This window comes from Schistosoma mansoni, chromosome 6 (genome assembly GCF_000237925.1).
Source record: "Schistosoma mansoni strain Puerto Rico chromosome 6, complete genome".
Classification (NCBI taxonomy): domain Eukaryota; kingdom Metazoa; phylum Platyhelminthes; class Trematoda; order Strigeidida; family Schistosomatidae; genus Schistosoma; species Schistosoma mansoni.
Window position 1 is genome coordinate 3,865,600 of NC_031500.1, and position 23,883 is coordinate 3,889,482.

Here is a 23,883-nt window from a genome sequence, read left to right on the forward strand (position 1 = left end):
CTAGAGATCCTTAAAAGTCGGACAATTCAGCTGTCTCGTTATTTTACGCTTTGTTGCCTTATATCATACATATAAAACAGTGGTTTGATACTACCGACCTTTTGGGCAATTTCTCAGGCCTAGTTTATTAACACCGATGTTGGTAGTATGCCACCGGTTGGAAAAAAGAAGTGACTACTTACATTCGATTTTCTTTTCACAACACAAGAAGTTTATGGTCTTACACAAACAACAATCCTAGTAATTCAATCCGTCAAGTAAACGTTTTTAAAAACACCATTGCCTGATGATATTCGAGCCGATCTCCAATCAATAAAAATATCAACATAACCCGGTTTTCCTATGTTGATCTAGCTTCAATTGACTCATGATTTCAACTATGAAAATAAGGTTTATGTTGATATTTTTATTGATTGCAGATCGGCTCGAATATCATCAGCCAATGATGTTTTTAAAAACGTTTACTTGACGGATTGAATTACTAGGATTGTTGTTTGTGTAAGACCATAAACTTCTTGTGTTGTGAAAAGAAAATCGAATGTAAGTAGTCACTTCTTTTTTCCAACCGCTGGCATACTACCAACATCGGTGTTAATAAACTAGGCCTGAGAAATTGCCCAAAAGGTCGGTAGTATCAAACCACTGTTTTATATGTATGATATAAGGCAACAAAGCGTAAAATAACGAGACAGCTGAATTGTCCGACTTTTAAGGATCTCTAGAGATGATTTCAGCAGGAGAAATAGAGATAGGCTAAGTTTGTTGCCACAAATGAGGATTAGTTGGCAGTGAACAAGATTATTATATCCCTAATTTTGTTACGTTGCTTTTTCATAACATTAATTTGCTTATTTGTTGAATATATCACTTCACAGGTTATATCATTCCATGTATAGTAATCTTCCAATCTCACCTATGAAATTTCCTTCAATTTATACATTTTCTACAGATGATAGTGGGCATTGGAGTCATGGTGGAATATTTGGAGCTCTTAGTAGACGTAGTAATAATCAAATTAAAGATGTATACGAATTAGCTGGTCAAATGGATGACTTAAATTTAGGCGATTGTTTAATTGTTCCAATTGGGAATTCTGAAAATTCATCACCCTCATCATCAACAGAAAAGGAGATTAAAGTAAGATTATGTATTTATTAATCTGATTTGTAATTGTACACTACATTCTGACGTAAGCTAGACAGTCATCAAAGTCAAGAAGCTTTAAAAAACTTTATTTTTAGCGTGTAACTTCTCAGCAGTTGGGATCCACTGTCTTGTTAACAAAATTTTGAAATATAAACTGTTGGATGTCAACTTGTTGGCTTAATCTTAGAATGAAATGATTGTTATCTCTACCTTTTAAAATATCCAGGATAACCTATGCAATAACTATTGAGGGTCAAATCTACTTCTATTTGTGGTCAAATTATCAGCTTCTGTCATACTCTTCAGATTGTTCAAAAGCCATGAAGCGCTAATTCTCAACTACTAGGTCGGCTTTCGTTCAGTTCTTGGGTATGTATTGATCATCTCTTCAACCTTTACCGATTAGCGGATCACCACCACACTTGCTGCAAGCCAACAATTGTTATGATTCATCTGACATCGAGGCTGCAATCGATCCATTCAATAAAATTGTGCTCTTGAACTGTCTGTTAAAGAAGAGAATGTCTGAGAAGCTTATTAATATATTGAAGTCTCTGTGCATAAAGACTTCAGGCAGAATAAAGGCATACAGCCCCCTCTACTTGTAGGACTAAGTAGGGTTGTCTTATCTCACCATTCCTCTCTAACTCCGCTAATAATAACATTCTCGAAACAGCTGTGATGGAAATAGGCTGTACAAAATACATTTTAGTGATAAACTAACTGGCAGTTGTACAAATATGACGAAGTTTAGTGGAAAGTAGAACTGTAATTTAATCGTTATCATCTACTATATATACTTGCTGCAATGAATTATGCGGATCGATTTGTTATGTTATTGAATATGATACTATTAGAGATCTATATTCTTATCTGTTTCTCTCTCATTACCTACATACACCTCAATCCCATCAGAAATTTGCATACCTGAGTTACAATATCATGCATCTCAAACTACACAGTTATAAGTAAATATCTTGAGCTATCGAAGTTGTTATATTTATTTATGTATGGATAAATAGATGTACTGTAAATGCTCTTCTGAGCTCTTAAGCATTCGTGTAGGACCAAGTTTGTGTAATTCTGTATCTCAACAACAGGTCTGTACTTTCATCAGTGATTGTTCACGAGTTTCTAGCACGTCATTCTATCGTTTCCCTAAGTCTTCCATCCTACTCACTAAATTGGAGGCCCTTGCAATGTTCCTTTTCTTGCTCCGAAAATGCAAAACGATGATAGGACAATGTATGGGCCATAAAAAATGAAATGTGGTAGAATTGGTCATGAAGTTGGCATTCTGAAAACTTACAGGGACTTTCTGAGAGATGGCAAAAATACTAACCAAATTTGATAAACTAACATTTTCTAACCTTTAGTCTGTGTGTCTATTGAATCTTATTGTGGTTAGACTGATCAAGTATCTGTCGAAAATATAGTGTTGTTCTAATTTAATTGTATAATTTTCTATAATCTTGTTTCTTTTCATTACATAACGACATTTGTAGACTTTTCATGATTATTTAACCAACCATCATGACAATAATAATGATGTTGATAGCACTAAACCGGTTGTCCATGATCACTGGTTAAATAACTTTTGTGGCCTGTTGGTTGCTCAAAAACATTCCAAGAGAACTCATTCAACTGGTGAAGCTCCAGATTTACAACTAAACTCATTAGAAAAAAGTTTATGTGCTCTTGGAATGGCTTGTGCACGTTTGAAATCGTGTAAGTAATAATGAAGAATTGAATTTATAGATTATTAACGTTATAACATTACACTATTTTTAGCGAAGATGTATGGTTTCTAGCAGTGGAATCTGGGGCTCGCTTTTTGTCCTCATTATGACTCATCAACTGAACGTACCTGCATCCTAGAGTTGATGTTCACTCCGGGACTCAAGCCCAGTAACATTTGCTTCAAACACCATCACTTTATCCACATAGCTGCCGAGTTCTGATAGCCACTAGCTTGTGCAATGAGTGAAGTTTTAATTCGTTTTTGTATTGTTTGTTTGGATTTTCCCATTGATGTTTAGGACTACAATCGATCAGTCTCTTATTGGCATATATACATCCTGCGCAGATTGTCACGATATTGTCTTAAGTCACAAACATTATAAGCAGTTGGCGGATCCCAAATAGGAGGGATCGCGCGTCCTGGATTCCACTGCTAATCACCATCCATATTTGTTTAGTGTGCTTGTGACTTCAAGCATCAATGGGAAGATTCAAACAACCAATACAAAAATGAGTTACACTATTGTGTTTACTGTTCATTCCCCCCTATAACAGAATGAAGATATTCAATGATTGGGTTTTTAATTTTGTGCTTTCTTTTGTATACCATTACTCGATACATAATTTAATTGGTAATAATTTTGATTATCTCGTTTTTGTTATTTTGACTGAAATTCGATCAGTCTTATTTGGCATGTGTGCATCCTGTGCGGATTGCCTCGATAATAACCATTACTTCCCAAGTTTATATAGAATAAACGGAATGTGACGGGTCCCAATTAGGACGAAACACGCTTCCTAGATTCCACTGCTAGTCATATTTCATCTATTCTATGTAAACTGGTGGATAATGTTTTTCCAATAATTACTGAGTAGTGCATCATGTGATTTGTCAGTATTTATTGTTCCTTTTAAACAGATGAACTAAGGTTACAGTTTCGAGTCCCTACAGCTTATGCTATATGTGGGAATCCCATTGGGAAACGACGATGACGTACGATAAACCACTCGAAATGACTACTGTTAAGCACGTGTGCCCAAGGCAGAGCTATGTATTGCTTTCGATTGAATGAACATCTCCCTGAATGATTTAGAAAGGGCTGGATGAAAACGATACGTGACTCTATCTTAGCACATCTGATTAACATTAGTCATATAGTTGATAAAACCAAATCATTTCGAGTGATCTACCATATACCTATTTCGTCTCCCCATAAAATTTAATCCCATCTTCAATTTATCGTTCTTTATTTTAAGCTTTCTAACTTGTATTTATCCCCGCCAAATTATTTTCAAAATTAATTTTGAAAAATCAACATACACTTTTTCGGGTTACTAGTTTAATGGTGAATTTAAATATGTACGACATTGAATGCAGGCACTGTGGTCTATTAGTTAGGCGTTTGCTCTTGACACCTACAGGCCTGGGCTCCGATCTCTGGTGGTGGGGTCTTGGAATGTGCACTTCTCAAGCGTCTTATCTAAGGATGAAATATCTGTACAATGCTTTTTGGTTCTCAGTAGTGGTCTAGCTAAGATCGGTTCATGATTTAAAACTACGAAAACTTAACACTCCACAAAACCCCTGTACTAGTCTAATAGCTCTCAAATGCCCTAGCACGGTCGAGGGTAGGGAGTGTCTGTTCACTCTCTTAAAATACTCTCATATGACCACAAATATATAACCACTGACAGGCAAATCGTACTCAATTTCTTCTGGAAGCAAGGGTGTTGTTTACGAAATCGAGAGGACGCAAAGCGAGTCTCCAACGACAACTCAAACCAGATTGGCGGTCGGTACGGAGGATCAATGTAGGGGAGTTGTAAAACTCTAATTCCAAACCCAGAATCCTGAAAGAAAAGATCATGTATGAACCTATGGTTGATCACGAGCTATCAACTGTGAGACTGTATCTCCTAACGTTACTCGACTGCCTTGTGGATTAGACTTCTTGATGAAAGGTTCAGTGAGTGGTCTCCTAATAAAAACAATATGCTTCGGTTTGATCACTTTGTCAATATTGCAGCTCACACATAAATTGAATGATCTATTGTGTGGCATATATGTATTTTGGTGGCCCTTTTTTGCCAATGTGTTTATCTGTTTAACTAAGTGTTCACTAATCTGACATGTACTTGAAAATACCTTAAATATAAATGATACATTTAATAATATTTTAGATTTTGAATTTGCCTTTCTTCATTTTATAGGTTCTATTCATATTCCTCGATTAGGACATGGAACTCAAGCATTTACATGGTATAAAATTGAAAGACTATTAAGAAAACATCTTGTTGATCATCATCATATTTCAGTATATGTGTATCCTTTTTTTCTTTATTATTGTATTTATCTGCTTACATTGTCATTGAATTTTTCTTTATTTATTTAAAGACATAAATATCGGTACAAAGGGTTACCAAAATACTTGTGTGCTATACAATAAATCATTCAATTTCTGTGAGCCCCCAAATTCCCTGGTACGGCCGAGAGTGGGGAGAGTCCATTCTCCCTCTCCAAATGCTCTCACATAGCCACGAGTATATAGCCTCTTCCACGGAAGTCCTACTCACTGCCTTCTCGCACCACTAGTGTTGTTTACGAAATTGAGAGAACGAAAAGCGAATGTCTGGCACTTTTACCAGGTTGGTGGACACGGAAAGTCCACCTAGGGGAGTTGGAAAACCCTGATTCCAAACCAATCGTGCACATGGGCTCCAGTATCCCGAAGGGACAAATGGCGTATGAATCAATCGTTGGTCACCGGCTACCATGGGACTACATCTCTCCACGATTCTCCACTGCCTTGTGGATCAGATCTTTATGTCAAAGGCTTTGGGTGTGGCTCCCTAAGATAACCACCTACTTCGGTTTGGGTACCCGGGCAGTATCATAGCCCTCATACAAATCATATGAGACTTGTGCGGCGCGTATATATCTGGTGCCCCTTTGTACCAATATTTATGTGTTTAAATAAAATAAAATACAATTTCTGTAAGAGCTGAGATACTGACAAGGTGCTCAAACTGAAGCAGATGGTTTTATTTGGAGACCACTCTCCGAGTATTTGACCTAGAGGTTTAATCCACACGGTAGTCAAGCAACGTTAAGAGATGTATCCTCATTGTAACTCGTGACCAACAATAGATTCATATGTCATTTGTTCCTTTAGGATTTTGGAGCGTATGTGCACCATTGATTTAAAATATGGGTTTTCGAACTCCCCTAGTTGAGTCTTTCATCTCCCCCAACCCGGTTATAGCACTAGATATTGGCATTTCCGGAGTGAGAGTTAACTTTCTCAATCTTTGGCTGCATGGTTATTCGGGTAAACAAGATTCTCTAGCCGTCTTATCTTCCCATATCTTTTTTCATTAGTCAGGGATCAAGAGTAAATATACATTCATAGTTGTGTTTGAAATGCATAATTGATCATTAAATAAAACATTCAGCTTCAATCATTGTTGGATCACTGGTTCGAATCTCATTTCAACTATTTCAGCTTTCACAACTGGGTAGCAACATTAACCTTTACATAAAAAGTTACATGAGTAATAGTTCATTTGTTTTATTCACAGTTATGACTCAATTAAGTATGTATAAACTAATCATAGCTGTAAGTGATCCCACTATCTGTGAGGATATTTCTTTTTAAAGAATATACTATCAATTCATTTAGTATTGTTTGTTTGAATCTTCCCATCGATGTTTTAGGACTGCAACTGGTCAGTCTCTTATTAGCCATATGTGCATACTGTGCGTATTGCCTTGATATTTCCTTAATTCACAAGCATTGTAAGCAAAGATGGATAGTGGCTTGCAGTGGAATCCAGTTTGACGCGCGTTTCGTCCTATTTGGGACTCATCAGCTAGATGTACCTGTATCTCAGAGTTGATGTTCACTCTGGGACTCGAACCCAATACCTTTCACTTCAAACGCCATCGCGTTATCCATTATACTATCAAGTTACTTGGACACAGACACTTAGTAACGCATTATAATCGATTAGTTCGTTAGAAAAGTTCTATCAATGTTAACAAATATGTTGTAATCTATATTTCTTAACTAGTTTTTATGCACTATTTATATGTACTACACATATAATTAAAGATATTATTATCGTCCAGTTAATGCGGATAATCATCATTCGTTTGATTCCCATACAATGTCTACTACCACTTCATGTCGGTCTACATCATCCAAAGGTGAATATATTTTATAATTTTAAGTGTTTTATATTTTCAGAAGGGGTTTCGTAGAGATTTAGTATTTTAATAGTTGAAAGCGTCAGTCAATTAAAGCTAGACCACTATGGAAAACCTGGAAGCACTGGACGGCCATTTCGTCCTATTATGGGAATCCTTATATTTGATGATTACATGAACATTTTAGATTTTTTGGATACAAAGACAATATGAATTAGAGGAGGTTCATGTTTAGGAAGTAGGGTAATTTCTAGTACGAAATGACTGTAATACATATCAGAAACTTGCTGATAATTATTACTACATGTGAAAAAGTGGATGATCAGATCATTTCCTCATAAGGAAGTCATAGCTTATATGTATTATCAACTGAATGATCACAGTTTCTCAAAATCAGACTAGTTCAGGATACAGATTAAAGATCATCGACAACATAACTTAGGCCTGTTACTCCTCGTGGTGGAGCATAGGCCGCCCTACCAGAATTCGCCATCCAACTCTGTACTGGATAATCCTTTCCACTTGTTTCCAGCTGCTATTCATCCTTTTCATGTCTACTTCCAATTCCCGATGCAGTGTGTTCTTTGGCCTTCCTCTTTTCCGTTTCTATTCAGGATTTAAAGTTAAGGCTTGGCTCATGATACAGTTTGATGATTTCCGTAATGTGTGTCCTATCCACTTCCATCGTCTTTTCATAATTTCTTTTTCATCTGGAAGTTGGTTTGTCCTCTCCCATAGTAGGCCGTTGCTGATGGTATCCGACCGACAGATATTGAGTATCTTGTGTAGACAACTGTTTATAAATACTTGTACCTTTTTGATGGTGGTTGCAGTAGTTCTTCACATTTCAGCTCCATACAGTAGAACTTTCTTGACGTTCGTATTGAGGATTATGACTTTGATATTGGTTGACAGTTGTTTTGAGTTCCATATGTTCTTCAACTGGCCAGACACTATCAGCAACAAGCTACTGTGGGAGACAACAAACCAGACTCCAGCGGAGGAAGAAATCAGGAAGAAGCGCTGGAAGTGGATAGGCACATTGAGGAAGTCACCCAACTGCGTCACAAGACAAGCCGTCACATGGAATTCTGAAGGCCAAAGGAGAAGAGGAAGACCAAAGAACACATTACTCCGAGAAATGGAGACAGATATGAGAAGAATGAACAAAAACTGGATAGAACTAGAAAGGAAGGCCCAGGGCAGAGTGTGTCGGAGAATGCTGGTTGGTGGCCTATGCTCCATTGAGAGTAATAGGCGTAAGTAAATAAGTATGTTCTTCAACTATAGGAATGCCGCCCTTGCTTTGCCAATCTTCGCCTTTACATCTGTATCAAATCTTCCTTGTTCATCAATGATGCTTCCCAGGTATATGAAACATTCCACGTCTTCCAGGGCTTCTCCATCAAGTGAGATTGGGTCGGTAACTTATGAACTTTTCTATCAGTAGTAGCTTATAATCTCCACGGTCACTATATTATTTTTGATTAGATAGTAGATTTTTTCCTTTCACTTTTCATATTGCTAATTATAAACTGGTTAGCATCATTTACTGTGTAGTTGTTATAACGTATAGTTGCGTTCGTGCCAATGAGAGAGGAGTGCTTATCGATCAGAGCAGTGATGCATAAAATCGTACGAGCAGCCTTGAGTGCTATTCGGCCCTTCCTATCTGCCTAGCCCAGCCCGTTAAGTCCAGAACACAAATAACAGCCTCGACAATATGAATCATTATTTACAAACATACTGAGTTTTTATACAAACCAAAGTAATCAATAAACTGATTATAACTCAAGAATCGTATGATAATAAATCAAAGATCAAAATAAAGCTAATGATAAGAGAAACACGACTATGAATAGTTTAGTTACGTAATAATTGTACAATAGGAAATAAGCATATTACATTGATCCATAAATAGACCTAAAAGTTACCATTCATAATTCACCGGGGGATATTATATAACAGTAGTTTTCTCTTTTCTTTTTGGTTTTTAAAATAGAACATTTGAGGTCTATGAAACGAAAAATCTCCTCATCACAAAATATAATTGATTCTAACCAAAATCTGGGTTAGTGAAAATTTTTTTTGTTTATTGTGTAACTTCTTTATTCTCGTCAAGTTTTCTTTACTGTCCAGTTAACCTCAGATTACGGGATCAACTGGGGTTTCCTATTTGTATATTTTTGTACCATCAAGTTAACAGTCCTAAGGTTAGATGCAGAGTACTATGTAAATATAGCAAGTCAGTTATCGAGGGACCGAATCTTTATCAATCGATGTGGTTGGGACATGTATATAATATCCTCATCCGTTGATTGTCTTGACATGTAACGAAGACTAGGGCAAGTGTAAGGATGACTCGTTGGCAAACTCAAGAAGCCCAGAAAGAGCCGAAGATATTCCATCCAATCACCGCTAGGGGAACATTTTGGAATGTCGACGTGTAGGTTCCCTATTGGATGAATAATAAGGACCCCTTATGTGCCTATTGACTGTCCGAAATGATGATTTACTTTCAGCCAAAAAACTATAAATACATGAGATTTTTGTACTATATTTGACACTGTTTGGGGAATAAAATTCCTACTTACTAATCTTCTCTCTTGCGACGTTGCGAGTTCGATCGTTCAAATAGTCTAGTAGTACGCGGCATAGCAAGAATCAAAGCTCTAGATGTAACACAAGAATAGGTTGGAAGAGATCTAGAAGCATCCAAACTAATATATGGCATCAGTTCTCGAAGTTATTGACTATTAGACTTAGCCAATTAGATTAGCGCAGAATACCTGGTTAGGATCCATGTGATTACTGCAATTCCATGCTTCGAAACTATGAGAAGGCTCACAATCGTTCGTGATGGCGTCAGTGCATTCATTTTTTGTTTTCATATAAATTCTAAGTCTTTATTTTCTTGATCAACGTAACGGCGTCTGCAGAACAAAATCTTCGCCTCCTGGTTGGCAGCAACACCAAATGCAATAAACGGGAACATCAGTGGGGACAACCGAATGTGTAGAAGATTTGTCGCTGTTATGTTTGAAGCGATTACGAGTTCCCTAATCTGAGAACGAACAAAGACTCTGTGACCAAAGACCAATAAGCTAGCTATTCTGACTCGTCCCAGCCCCACTTACTAGAGTGAGAAGTCCAATTCCGAAGTGGGTTAATATATTCCTCAAGAGGCACAATCAATCACAATAGGTACAAGTCAAACGTATACATAGAGCATAAAATTGTCCTTGAGAAGCGTTAGAGAATAGCATACTAAAAGATACAACAAATCAATAGCGTTGAAGATCCTCCCAAGTGGGAAATACGACATGATGGTGAAAACGAGCGCTTTTGGTGCGAAAACAAGAAATTCAAATTTTTAAAATAAAATTACAAAAATAACACATTTATCAAGTGAGTTCTGGGGATCTAACATCCCCGACAGTAGCTCAGGTGGATAATTTTTATGGAGTTTTGTTTTCTGCGCTGGATGAAGTTTGTTCTGACAATGTCTTTCAGATGAACGATGAAAGCTCCACGACCAAACCATCCAGTTCAAAGAACAAAACTCCATCACAACCGAATGTATTTCAACATAACATTACAAAATATCTTGGTAAAGTCTAAAAACCACACAGTAAATACTTCATTTACAAAATGTCAATTAATTGTCTTAGACTTGATTGTTTCTTCATTTCCACACTAATCATCCTCTGTTTTCGTTGTCTTCTCTTCCATCTTCTCAACCTTCTGCCATGCATCTTACTTTCGTATAGTGCCACATACTACTTATATCTGTGAACATCAGTAGCACACTCCATAATAGTAGCTAATCCAGTCGATTTTTTTTAAAAAATCTATTAATCTAGATACATATATTCATATGATTTGATCATTGTCTATTTTGTTTTACAGAAACTATGCAACCAGCCAACTATTTGTATAATTTATTTACGGGCAAATCATTCTATATTGACAGTTTTCCAGTTGATAACAATGACAATAGTAATGATGATAATGATGATGTGAAGAAATTAAAACGAATGATTATTGCATATCCTTTTACTTGTTCATTATTTAAATGTTAATTAAATTATTCCATGTACTAGCAAGCTATGAATGATTGTTTTGTCTTAGTATAGCACTCCTTGACAGAGCGCCTTTACAACCCTATATCCGAAAATCAAACCCAGTGGAGTCCAACTATCTCGAGTGTGAGACAGTTATCCATTGAAGGTAATAGATGAAGGTTATGCAACATTGTGAATCGATTGGAGTTAGATACTTACACAATTAGCCTACAAGTTGGGCTTTCGCACACTATACCGAAACACCTGAATTCAATCCCCTAAGAAATTGTGGGTGTGCACTGATGAGGAGCTTCACATTAGGATGAAACAACTCTCCGATGCTTTTTGATTCTCAGTGATGGTCTAGATTAAATCAATTCGCTATTTAAACGATTAAAATCCTAAAACTTGTACAAATTCCTTCATAGTAATATTTTGTAAATAGATGTGTACTTTTAGTGGGAAACAGTTGTTTATTTACATAACTAAGCTGTTAACTCACACTCTATCCATAAATACTGTCTGCCTATATGAATTTCCTTAGGTGATATCGGATTCGATTAGAACTACTAATCTAAATTAAAATGCTTATACGATTGAACTGTCGTCTTTCCATGAAAATTCCAGATTATATTTCTTAATTGTGGTTAGCAATGAAGTTTAGGATGCCCTTTAAGCGATAGGTACTGATTTCCAGTTTCAGTATGAACATCAAGAACATTCAACTAATAAGTCTCAGTTAGGATGAAATGCACCCCGTATCTTAATTGTATTTACAATTCAAAAATAAGATCAAACTTGTAACTGTCGATAGTCTCGAGGTATTGGCTAAGTCTCTGTTTATCCCAACAGAGAATAGTCGAAATTTATTATTGAATACCATTAATGATAGGAAATAAACCAAATATTAGCCTCTTTTTTGAAATGAACAAGTGATACAATGTCAATCTAATTTTTATCGATGAAGAGAGCTTTCGGCCTTCCTTTAACTCAATATTATTATCATTATTGATTAATCTAGTTCACTTATGATGGTGTTGTAGCATCTAATCTAGACTCATCTGTCACACATATTATTTACACAGGTAAATTAAATCCGAAGTTGAAACCGATCGATAAAGAGGTGAGTGCTTTTTATACTACAGTTACATTTGTTATTTAATAAGCAGTTGATTTAGGACCGATACATTTACATGGATAGTCTGTTCAATAAATTCATCAACTTCATAATTAAAGGTACTAGTTATGACCAACTGTCAGACATGTGGTCGCTTGGGCTTTCTAATTTATTGTACAATTTACTGTTCCTATGATTATTAATAAACTGAATTCGGGAGTTATTTGCACATATGATTTTCTAGAAAAACATTTAAAATTAAGGAAGATGTGTACACAAACGTCATCCAACGTTGTCGACTTTTGACCAAAAGTTGAAAAAGACATGCTGTACGGAATAAAAAAAAGTCCTCCTTCATTCCTCGGTTCTGCTAGTACGATATCTCGCCAGACTTCTGGCGACTTTGAGGGATGTTTATGACGAAATCGGAGATGCAATGTTTTGCCACAAATAGACAGTACGTTGAGAAGAGATACGGTTCACATATATCAAATTTCGTAATAGAAATCCTTCCAGATCTCAGTACGCATATTTACCAGACAGGTTACGCATGCTGTGCTTAGACTCATACCTATTTAATGTATGAGCAAATAACGTATTTGATTCAAAAATATGTTGTAGATTATTTAAAAGCGTTATGTCTAAATGACCAGATTTTATTTTATGTTCGTTACCTCACATTATTCTATAAATCTGGAGTCCATGTGACTAACATTCAACCAGAATAGAACATTAGTCACTATTCAGTTTTTAACATCAGCATCGGTTAAGTGCTCTTGCGCGTGACTGATAGGTCCTGAGTTTGGATCTCGCGAGGCGAGGTCGTGGATGCGCACTGCTGAAGAGTCCCGCAATAGGACGAAACGGCCGTCCAGTGCTTCCAGGTTTTCCATGGTGGTCTAGCTTCAATTGACTCATGATTTCAACTATGAAAAAACAGCCTACCAAGTTGTTATTTACTCCCTTACTTTCAGAATTGTTTTCAACTGTCTGCATCATGGATTTGGCAAAGTATAAAAAAGCGCATCTGTCTTCCTGAATCTGACTACAACATAATGTAATATTTCATGCCTACTTCTTTTTGTTGTTGTTGTTATTAAGATTATTTTTCTAAAAGCATATCACTTCCCATTTAGATTTTCATTAATACTGTATATTAACCATTTGTATACATTAATAAAGTGGTGTATTTAAACGAATTCAGTCATCTTTTTAAGAAAAATATACTTGGTAATAAATCAACAAGATGAGGAGGATATGTTCTCATCTGAATATCAGCTAAATCTGAGAACTCATTCCGATTTGTCAAGATTGAAAGGTGGCACATTAAACCAGTTTATTTATTTATTTAAACACATAAATATTGGTACAAAGGGGCAGCAGATACATATGCGCCACACAAATCTCATTTGATTTGTGTGAGGGCTGTGATACTGCCGGGGTGCCCAAACCGAAACAGGTGGTGACTAACGGTTGGTTCATACGCCATTTGTTCTCTCAGGATACTGGAGCCCATGTGCACTATTGGTTTAGAATCAGGGTTTTCTAACTCCCCTAGGTCAACATGAAGAGTGTTCACCAACCCGGTTAAAGCGCCGGACATTCGCTTTTCGTCCTCTCAATTTCGTAAACAACACCCGTGGTGCGAGAAGGCAGTGAGTAGGACTTCCCTGACAGAGGCTATATACGCAAGGCCATGTGGGAACTTTTCAAGATGGAGAGCGGAGTATTTCCCGGTCGGTCAAACCGAAGTAGGACACAGTCACAACGTAGAACTTCGTACGTACGTACATCAGTTCGAGTTGCCATACCACATTAGCAGAGATGCAGTTGTCCATTCAAATATCATAGTGGTGGAAGTAGTGAAAGTATAAGCAGTAAACCGAAAGATTAGGGTTTGCAGATGTCATTCAAGGAGTATAACACAGTGAAATAAATTTGGAAGGAGAAAAAGGATACGGACATGCAGAATTCAGAAGATTAGAATTCGGCAGAACACAAAGAGTGGATGCACCTTCGCCATTGCAAACGATTTTGAGCCATGTCATTCAAGGTCTCTAACAATCGGTTGTAATCATTTCGCGGATCCCAACCAGGTAGTCTACACCTACCAACATGGTTCAGTCCACTTGTCAGTGACTTCATGGATTTGTGCCACGTTTTGGTCTGACCGCCCCTAGCTTTCTTACAACCTACGCCTACACCATAAAACATTGCACGTCGGGGCATTCGGTGGTTGGTCATACGTCACACGTGTCCCAGCCATCTCAACTGATGAAGTATCACTACTTCATCAATCGATTTCCATCCTTACCTAGTACCCGTTCCCTAACAACTACATTACTTATACGGTGGTCCCAGGATATACGAGCAATGCTTCGAAGACACCTATGATCGAATATCCTCTACTCTTACCGGCCATGTTTCACAGCCATAAAGTAGGACGGAACGGACTGCTGCACAGTAAACCCGTCCTTTGGTTGGTAGACGGATATTTCGCCTACGCCATAAATGATGCAATTTGGAGAAATCTAGGCGAGCCTTCTATATCCGTGCTGAGATTTCGTTACACACCAGACCACAAGGGCTGATGAGACTCACAAGATAAGTGAAGCGGTCAACACGCTCAACCACTTCACTCCCTATCATTAGTTCAGGTGCCGATGCAACCCAAGCCTGAAGTAACATATTGCATTTCGAGGGGGAGAATCGCGTCCCGAACATGCCTGCATTGTTGTTTATAGTGGTCAGAAGATTGCATTTTGTCAGCGGCTTCACCAAATAGAACTATATCATCGGCGTATTTTAAGTCAACAAGTGAGTCTCACGGTAAAAGTTCAACTCCTGGAGATTTAGATGATAAAAGTGTTATCTCTAAAAACATGTCAACGACTAAGTTAAATAAGAGTAGACAGCCCTGACGAGCACCACCTGAGGTAATCAATTCTGATGACAGTTCGCCATAGGCTCTAATTCGACCAGTTGTGTTCGAGTAGAGAGCCCTTATAAGGTTAATGTACTTCTTTGGTACTCCTTTCAGTGACAAACACTGTCACAGAACTTCACGATCAACGAAGTCAAATGCCGCCTTAATGTCGAGAAATACTACTATTGTGGGACGTCTGAATGTGTATCTAGGTTCTAGGACCCGTCGTAGAGTGAATATCTGGTCTATACAACCACGTCCAGTTCGAAAACCAGCCTGGTTTTCTCTAGTCTGCCCTTCACGAGTTTTGGTTAGGCGTCGAATTATTAATGAAGGTAATATTTTAGACACTATATTAGTCAAACTGACTCCTCTGTGGTTGCCACAAGAGGACTTTTGTCCTTTCTTATAAATTCTACTTAAGACAGTCAATCTCGCTGCTAATACTGGACCACCATCCTTAAAAATCTCAGGGGTAAACCTGTCAGAGCCTGCTGCTTTCCCACACTTTAGATTTCTTATAGCTTTTTCAACTTCATAAAGAGTTGGTGGACTTACATTAACTTGCCATTCAGGTCGATTGGGGATCGTGGGAAACCGAAATGTGGCTAAAGGCCAGTTGAACTGATTCCTAATGTGGTCTGCCCATCGATCTAATCTCTTGGATTGGGAATGAATGATATGTCCATCATTTTCCGAGATAGTTTCGCTGACAGTTGGGTTCCTAATACCGGTTTCCTTAACAAGTCTGAATAGTTGTCTGCTTTTACCTATTACCGCTGCCTTTTCCATCTCTCTTGCTTTCGCTACCCACTACTGTTCGCGATCATTGCGTAGGCTTCTTATCAGCCTGCGCTTAAGCTGACTCCGCTCTTCTTTATGTTCAGAGCCAGATGGGATGAGTTTTCGAGCATCCATTAGTGCGGTAGATGCTGCTGAGATCCAGTTTTTCTCCTAACCTTGTGGTTTGCCATACTAGCAGATATCACTGCTGTTTCCACAGCATTTCGGATGTTCTTCCACGCACAACTTACGTGGCTCCCTTACTGTTTTTTTAGTTGTTGCTGAAATATATTCTTAGCATGGCTGACATTAAGTAGAACCCTAAGAGGTTTCCTTGCAGTGTCTTTCCTATGTTCAGTAAGACGCAGACAATACGTGCTCGCACTAGAGCATGATCTGAATCTAAGCATGTGCTTCAGAATGAGCGACAGTCTTCTATCGAGCCCCTCCATCGGTGGCTGATAGCGATGTGATCTAGTTGGGTTCAACGTTGGGACGAACTCGGGGGTCACCATGTCAAAAGATATTTTTCCTTGTGCTTAGAGTTAGTATTTGCAAGAAACAGACGGTTATCTGAGCATAGTTGCAACAGACGATCACCATTATCTGTTTTTTGAGCCACGACACCATAAGATCCACCCAGGTGTCTTTCGCTTAGTTTACCTACTTGAGTATTAAAGTCACCAGCCACTATTACTACATCAGAGCGCCTAGCTTTTCGGAGAAGGTCGGAAAGCTTTCTGTAAAACTCATCTTTTACGTCATCTGAGCTGCAGTCAGTGGGAGAGTAGGCAGAGACAACGAAGAGTGTCCCTATCTTTCCAAGTCCTTACTGCTCCGTTTAGTCGGACAGCGCACAGACGATTGTCTACTGGGATCCAGTCCAACAGAGCTAGTTCTGCCCTAGGGCTCAATGCTATGCATACGCAAGTGAGACCACGGGAAGCAGCACGGCCTTTATGTGGGAGGTTCTCGACGTGTCAGCTCCGTTGCATATCTGCAAATTTATAGTGCATTCACCACAATCCAGAAAGCAAATGCTTATTTGAGAGAAACGAAGACATAGAACAACAATCAGAAGAAGAATAGTTAGCCACGCCCACCATATATTGGAAACTTCGTTACTTCCGAATTATACTGTAGCAGTACAGCCTAGGAATGATGATAGAAGCTCTTCAGTAACTTTTAAACTGTAAATAATACAATTTAAAAGACAGCAAGTACTAAGATACAATATATTCTTTTTAGAGAAATCTGACGCCTACTCTGTTCATTGTTATAAAGTGATATGAGTAATGCTTTACAGAAACTTATATTGTTATTATGGAAATGAAGTAATTGTAAAAAGAAGAGCTGATACAGATAAAGAGTTCGATAATTCACTTTCCGTTCCATATTTTTAACTAATAATTGATAACACGAGAATTAACGAAATGTGGTCCATTTGGTACATTATGTATCAAACTCCAAAGCCAACATATTCACTTTTGTAGCCCACACTATAACCAGTTAAGATTATATGTACGATGAAAAGACTACAAGAATATACCCACTTATCAACATTATTATATGGTTAACAAACGAAATCCTATAAACATACAGGATAATTACAAGATTAAACAGAAGAATGGACAGTAGAAAGTTAAGGTATTTTTAAAATTGTGAACGTTGATTCAACGCAAATCGAAGCAAGTTATTTTCATGTTTCATTTGCGTAATAACATTACGAAACTCTTCACACATTTGGTCAACTTTCCATTCTAGTTTAGTAAATTTAAATAATAATTCGTTATGAGACCAGTTCAATTCAGACATCATAGATCGGAGTCGAACATTGAAATATTGGTCTAACCACTCATTTGTTACATTAACTGAGTTGATATTTAAAGTATCTTTAATACTGTGATAATCTGATGATTTTAATTGTTGATTTTTGTTTAAATTAACATCTACGTTAGATTCTGGTCTTAACGACACAGTTTTCTTTACATTATCTATATTCACTTCTGACCAACTTGATTTTACAGAACATTGGTCAGATGATGCAAACATACTGGAATTTGAATGCAGTGAAATGTCTGGTACGGAAAACTCACGAAATAATGATGCCCATGTATCAGGCTGACATTTAGTTATAACATTATTTACTTCATGAAGTGGTTGTCTTGAAGAAATCAATAGTGTGTCTGTTACAGTGCTTTGAACTGAAGTTGAATTCCCGTGCGATCTCGCATCAAGGTTCTCGTCTTGTAAACTTTCAGGCCAATTAGATTTTGGGGAACTAAACCTAACTTCGTCACTATTCTGATAAGTAAAAGAGAATGAAAGCAAACATATTGGAACATCCGATCCTGAGGAAATACATCGGATAGGTGAAGTAAAATCAAGTATATTATAAAACCAAATATTACCATTTGCTAAGCCAGTTGCAAGGATGTTTGTGTTCGAGGCGACATCAACACTTAAATATCCATGTTGCTCATCAACCGGTGACAACGTCTTCATTGGTTTTAAGCAAGATGGAGACGTATTCCACATACGTAAATTCATATCCGGTGCTCCTGCACTAAAAAGTAGTTGATCAGATGAAAAAGCTATATCCACGCAGTATTCACAGCTATTCATTTTTATCGAAGTGGATAGAAAAGATTTAGGGTCCCAGTGATTCAAAATTAACTTGTGTGTATCCCCAATAATAGGCCAATGTAAATTCCATAAAATAATAGAACCATCAGAATAACCACAACATAATAAAGTATTGTCTAGTCTAGAAGTTTTAAGAGTATTACATGCAGGCGTAGAAAGACTACTGTTGTTGGTATATGAAGGAAATGGTAATATGAAATTCTCACATTCACCTGTAGGCGTACTAGACGCAGCTAAGAATAAGACAATAGATCCATTACTATATCCAGAAGCAACAACACGGTCATTTAAAATCCAGCTGACACACCTAGGCTGCATTTCGTTGGAAGATGAACTTTCAGGACTGATATTACTGACGCGTAACTGCGAACGAAACGAGATTTGTTTTTGGCATTTGTATAAATTTATTGGGCCAGCACTAGTTCCAACGGCTATATATCTTCCTGATCTTTGCGGAAAAGCTATGCAAGTTGCTGTGAAATTATGTGATAGCAAACTGAAAGTAGTTATATCTGATGTGTTTTGATCGTACACAAGATTTTTGCCAGCATACAGACGTCGAAAGAAAATAGCAGAACCAGAGTGGTCAATAACAGCTAGCTTACATGACCGGGGATCCCACTGAATCGATCGTAGCGAACACGTCACTGTCATTTGAGGCTTGTAAGTCAAGGAAGGAGAATCAGGAATCTCCAAGTTACGGATGTCTGTATTTGACAATGACGGTCCAAACGCATTCTTATCATATAGTACAGACCAAAAAGAGACTGAAGAGTTTTGTACAGCAGCAAGATACATTCGTAGGTCAGTAAGAAGAGAATCCCTATAAGCAGAATAATAGTCACAACTTAAAATGAGTGGCTAAATAGGTGTTAAACTTCAAAAAAAACACGCGAAATTACTAGTTTTGTAAATTACCAAACTGCCAATTGACAATTAAATTTAATTTAAATTAAACCTAATACTATAGGAGGGTAAACTTGAGAATACAATATCCCCATTTTTATCACGAAAGTAGTCTATGTTTTCGCACTATCAACTTATGTTGCAGATTTTCAAATCAAGTTACCCCAAACTAGTGTATGATCCAATCTCCTTATTTTGGGGATTTCCCCAGTCATGACAGTTCGTAGTTTTCCCAGTCTGTGGAAATATTGGGAAAAACCCGAAATTTCCCCAAATATTTAAGGGATTTCCCCCGAATAACTTGAAATTGTGAGGAAAAACCCCTGACCAGGGAGAATTCCGAAGGTTTCTGCCGCATTTCCTCAAAACTGATAAAATTTTCCACATAATAATGTGATTGGGAACATCTAGCTCTTATGTAATAATACATAACAATTGATATTAAACACAATGACATGGCTGGTCATTGTAATATCTACCTATAAATTTATTATTGACATTTTTTTATAGCACCAAAAAGCCAAAGTTCATCACCACGAAAAACTTACAGACTTTGTCAGGCAACAATTCAGTGGCATCGTTCAATGAAGAAGGCTGCTGAGCACTTGAAGGTCGAAGTGTCGTAAAAGGATTGGTGCGTCACCTCTGAAATTTGTAAGTTTTCCAGAAGCGGTCAAATCAAGACAATTTCAAGATTGATTTGACTTCAGCCATCCTTAGTCTTCAGTAATAAAGATAGAAGGTTGATGAACCTGTGTTAATCCTGACAGATCGCCTTCCAGTGAAGGTCCAGCAGTGAGACCACAATTTATGGACGACCTTTGAGCAACGCTGAAATAACCTTGAAAATGTCATCTACTTACTAGGGTTAGTTGAAGGTTATAAATTAGTGCAAGGAACTAGGATTAAGATTTATAATTAAACTCTAGGGTTAGAAATTATGTTTAATGTTTTCATCACGAACTGACATCAAATATAATGCCAAAATGGTATTTAGCCAAATGAATGAATGAATCTCGCACCAAAATCTGATTGGTTCGTCCATAAATTTTCATGAGCACGCTCTTCCTGGAATTAACATCCCAGCGCCAATCATGAACCCATCTAACTAATTTGTTTATATCAGCTTGGAGATGACAACGATCAATCTCGCTTCTTATTGCTCTCCAGATCTTGACATCATCCGCAAACAATGTCGACGACTTAAGTAATAGAGGTAATTCATTGACATAGAGAAGGAAAAGTAAAGGGACTAAAATGGTGCCTTCAGGTACACCACTTTTAACCGGCTCCCATCCGTATAGCGTTACATCGACCTACACTCTCTGTCTGCGGTCACATAAGAAGCTTCCTATCCATTCCTGTACAGCACCTGTTATTCCAAAGCTCGAGAGCTTCTGCATAAGACCTAAGTGTGAAACTTTATCGAACGCTTTGCTAAAATCTATGAATATCACATCCACAGACAGGCCGTTATCTCGGGCTGCTGTCCAATCCTCTCTCGTAGTAAGTAAGTTAGTTAAGTATGAACGCTTGTTACGAAACACATGTTGCTCGGGAGTTAACAGATTAGACGAATCTATGTGACTCAGAAGCTTAGCCAGAATTACCCTTCCAAGTAACTTAACGACTATGTTGGCCAGGCTGACAGGCCAGTAGTTAGATACGATCCGTCTCTGACTATTCTTAAATATAGGACTAAATATAGCGTCTTTCCACTCTCTAGTTAGTTGAGCGAATGAAAGAGACATGTTGAAGAGCGTCGCGAGTGGTCTTGAAATAATGTCCGCAAGCGATGACAGCAAACGTGAATGTAACCCATCGGGGCCCGACATCTTACAAGGTTTGAGATTAGTTATCAATGGAAGAACAATTTCCTCAGTCACGTGTACAGATCCTAGTTGGTATCTCGTTGTATATGGGACAAATAGTTGTAACACTACATGTAGAGTAGACTTCACTAAAATAGTTTGCAAATGTCTCCGCTTTCGATAGATCGGATTCAGATAGTAAATCTGAAGTGGGGAAATATCATCACTACGTTTTGTTCGCCGTTTAACGTACGAAAACAATTGTTTCGGACAAGTACGGATATCATATGCCAGCTGTCGTTCGTAAGTGGTAGAGGATTTAGCCACGGTCATTTTATATAAATTTCAGCACTTAAATGATGCCTGTCCTATTGGCAAGAATAAGTCCCAGAAGTATTGTTTACGCTTCGGCAACTTCTGTGTTTCTTTATTAATACATAGAGGGTAATGTGATGGCTTACGTGTTGACCATGGGATAAACGGTTGTGTTACGGACTCGAATGTAGCCTTAAACTTATTCCACTTGTCTTCGATCGATCCATCAGCATCGACCGACCAGCCAATCGAGATAGCACAGTATCTGATTGCCGGAACATTAGTTCTCCAGATATTAGGACGGGGTGGAGCAGATGCAAATTCTATACCATGTCTCTGGAACTTAAAGGAAAGTACGACGTGGTCACTATTCATCAGTAAGGGAAGGTGTTGAATGTCGACAACCTCTTCACAGTGGTGAGTGAGGACAAGGTCTATCAATGACGGATTATGTTCCAAGTCAATATGTGTCGGTTTTACGATACATTGTACAAGTGCGCACTGAATAACTGTTGATAGAGGTCGCTATCGAAACCCCTCCCCTTGAAGCTGTGAGCTCTACCCAGTTCATATGTGGTGCGTTGAACTCTAAAATGATGAGACAACATTCTACCTTACTCCAAGAACAGATGTATCTTAAGATAAAGTCGTCAGCTAGACAACACGGACTACGATATATTCCTCCTATAGTCACTATCCCGTTTCTAGACCTAATCGTACAACATGCTACCTCACATGTACCACTAACATGCGCCTCCGACATGATCGATTGTATGCAAAAGTTATCCTCAACATATAACATTATGCATCCTCCCATGCGACTTATAACTCTATCATTTCTGATATAGGTGTAGCCTGTAATGATGGGACAACTGTCTATATCTACGGTGAGCCAAGTTTATGTGACTAAAATTATATCGAGACTTACTTCATCCACCGAAAATTTAGCTCACATATTTTGTTTCGAAGACTACGGACATACGTGTAGCACACATTTAAGGCGTTCTGGGAACCATATGTCCTACTCATACAGGTCTCAGGAGCATTGGCTTCCAAGACGTGACCACCCGAAAACCCTTAATCGCAAGGTTCGTTTCGCCATTTAGCTTTCGAGTTCTTAACTCCGTAAGAGCATTCTTCCACTTGATTCGATCCTCAAACGGCCAATCTGGCCAAATACGAATATTTGAATTATGAGTTTTGTGTATGTTATTCAATATAACGTCTCTTCCCTCGAAATTCCCGATTACTAACTTCAAGATTCTTCATTGTTGGGTCTCGCCTCCAACCCATTTATCTAGTTTTATTACTTCCGTGATGTGTGCCCCTGAAACCTCTTCAGGCAGTCCATTTCTGATGACAAATTCCACTAACTGCAGATCGTGTGTGTGTCATAAAAACTGTTGTAGACTATCAACATTGATGATCTCTGTGGAGTGATTAGAGGCCTACTCGAGTTAGGCAGGAGCGGTGTGACAAATCTTAGCTAACTCCGAAGTCACATCTCGCGGTCGCCATCTAACGTGGATTACTTTTTGACGTATTAAAGTACTATGCTACTTTGAAGACTGTGGAGTAGGCGTGGAGTCGCGGTTGATTTTGATCACCACTACAGTGAAACTACGTGCCAATTACTAGGTTAGGTCCTTCCGTAGGCCAAATATTGGAAGTCAATTGAAGGTTGTAGTAAAATGTATCTGTTGACGATCTCGTGTTACCGAAACAATACCAAGATCGTGACAAGGTTTATAAGCGAGACTATTGAGTGCACGAGAGTTCATGCAAAGTCACAAAACAACGGAAGAGTGTATTTTGACACACTTAAACAAACAGGTACATTCGAACAACTGGTTTTAGTAATAATTTTTCTATATATCAATCGTGTTCTCTTCATAAAAGTAGGTCACTACAACCGTGTAACACAAAGGAAGTTATTATGGAAATATATTGGTAAGGATGAGAACAGAGTAGATAGCGAGACCATCACCGCATGCGCCAGTCCACAGTTTACGATTAACTGATGGAAGTTCGTTGTCCTCGACTTTGACAGGGATTGATGATCTGTTCGATATTCAGTGACACAACTGCCGGATGATTTGGCCAAGGTTCGGTGACATTTCCCTGCCTCTACACTGTGCTTATAGCTCAGTACCAACATACAAACCTAAGTATTAACTCGCCGTTACACATGCAAGAAAATACTACCATGTATTTTCAATGAT

At 38.0% G+C, this 23,883-nt stretch overlaps 2 protein-coding genes across 2 annotated transcripts in view; one reads left to right on the plus strand and one right to left on the minus strand.

Moving 5' to 3' along the window:
* Positions 1 to 13,471, plus strand: part of Smp_123320 (putative helicase) — a 45,813-nt gene extending 32,342 nt beyond the window's left edge. Inside the window, exons 17-22 of the mRNA XM_018797990.1 lie at positions 950 to 1,137; positions 2,652 to 2,874; positions 5,098 to 5,209; positions 6,999 to 7,093; positions 9,096 to 9,164; positions 11,003 to 13,471. Coding sequence (XP_018652976.1) covers positions 950 to 1,137; positions 2,652 to 2,874; positions 5,098 to 5,209; positions 6,999 to 7,093; positions 9,096 to 9,164; positions 11,003 to 11,175 — 860 coding nt within the window. The 3' untranslated portion in view covers positions 11,176 to 13,471. The remainder of the gene's footprint in view (positions 1 to 949; positions 1,138 to 2,651; positions 2,875 to 5,097; positions 5,210 to 6,998; positions 7,094 to 9,095; positions 9,165 to 11,002) is intronic.
* A 3,795-nt stretch (positions 13,472 to 17,266) lies between these two features.
* Positions 17,267 to 20,338, minus strand: Smp_123330 (hypothetical protein). Its single transcript, XM_018797991.1, has 2 exons — positions 20,084 to 20,338; positions 17,267 to 19,452 (listed from the first exon to the last, which is right to left on the minus strand). Exon 2 carries the CDS (start codon positions 19,425 to 19,427, stop codon positions 17,637 to 17,639), a length of 1,791 nt encoding a protein of 596 aa, XP_018652977.1. The 5' UTR covers positions 19,428 to 19,452; positions 20,084 to 20,338; the 3' UTR covers positions 17,267 to 17,636.
* Positions 20,339 to 23,883: the final 3,545 nt, after the last annotated feature.

Bases quoted from the DNA above. Each gene is read 5' to 3' on its own strand.
- Smp_123330 (XM_018797991.1), bottom strand. From the start codon at position 19,427: ATGTATCTTGCTGCTGTACAAAACTCTTCAGTCTCTTTTTGGTCTGTA.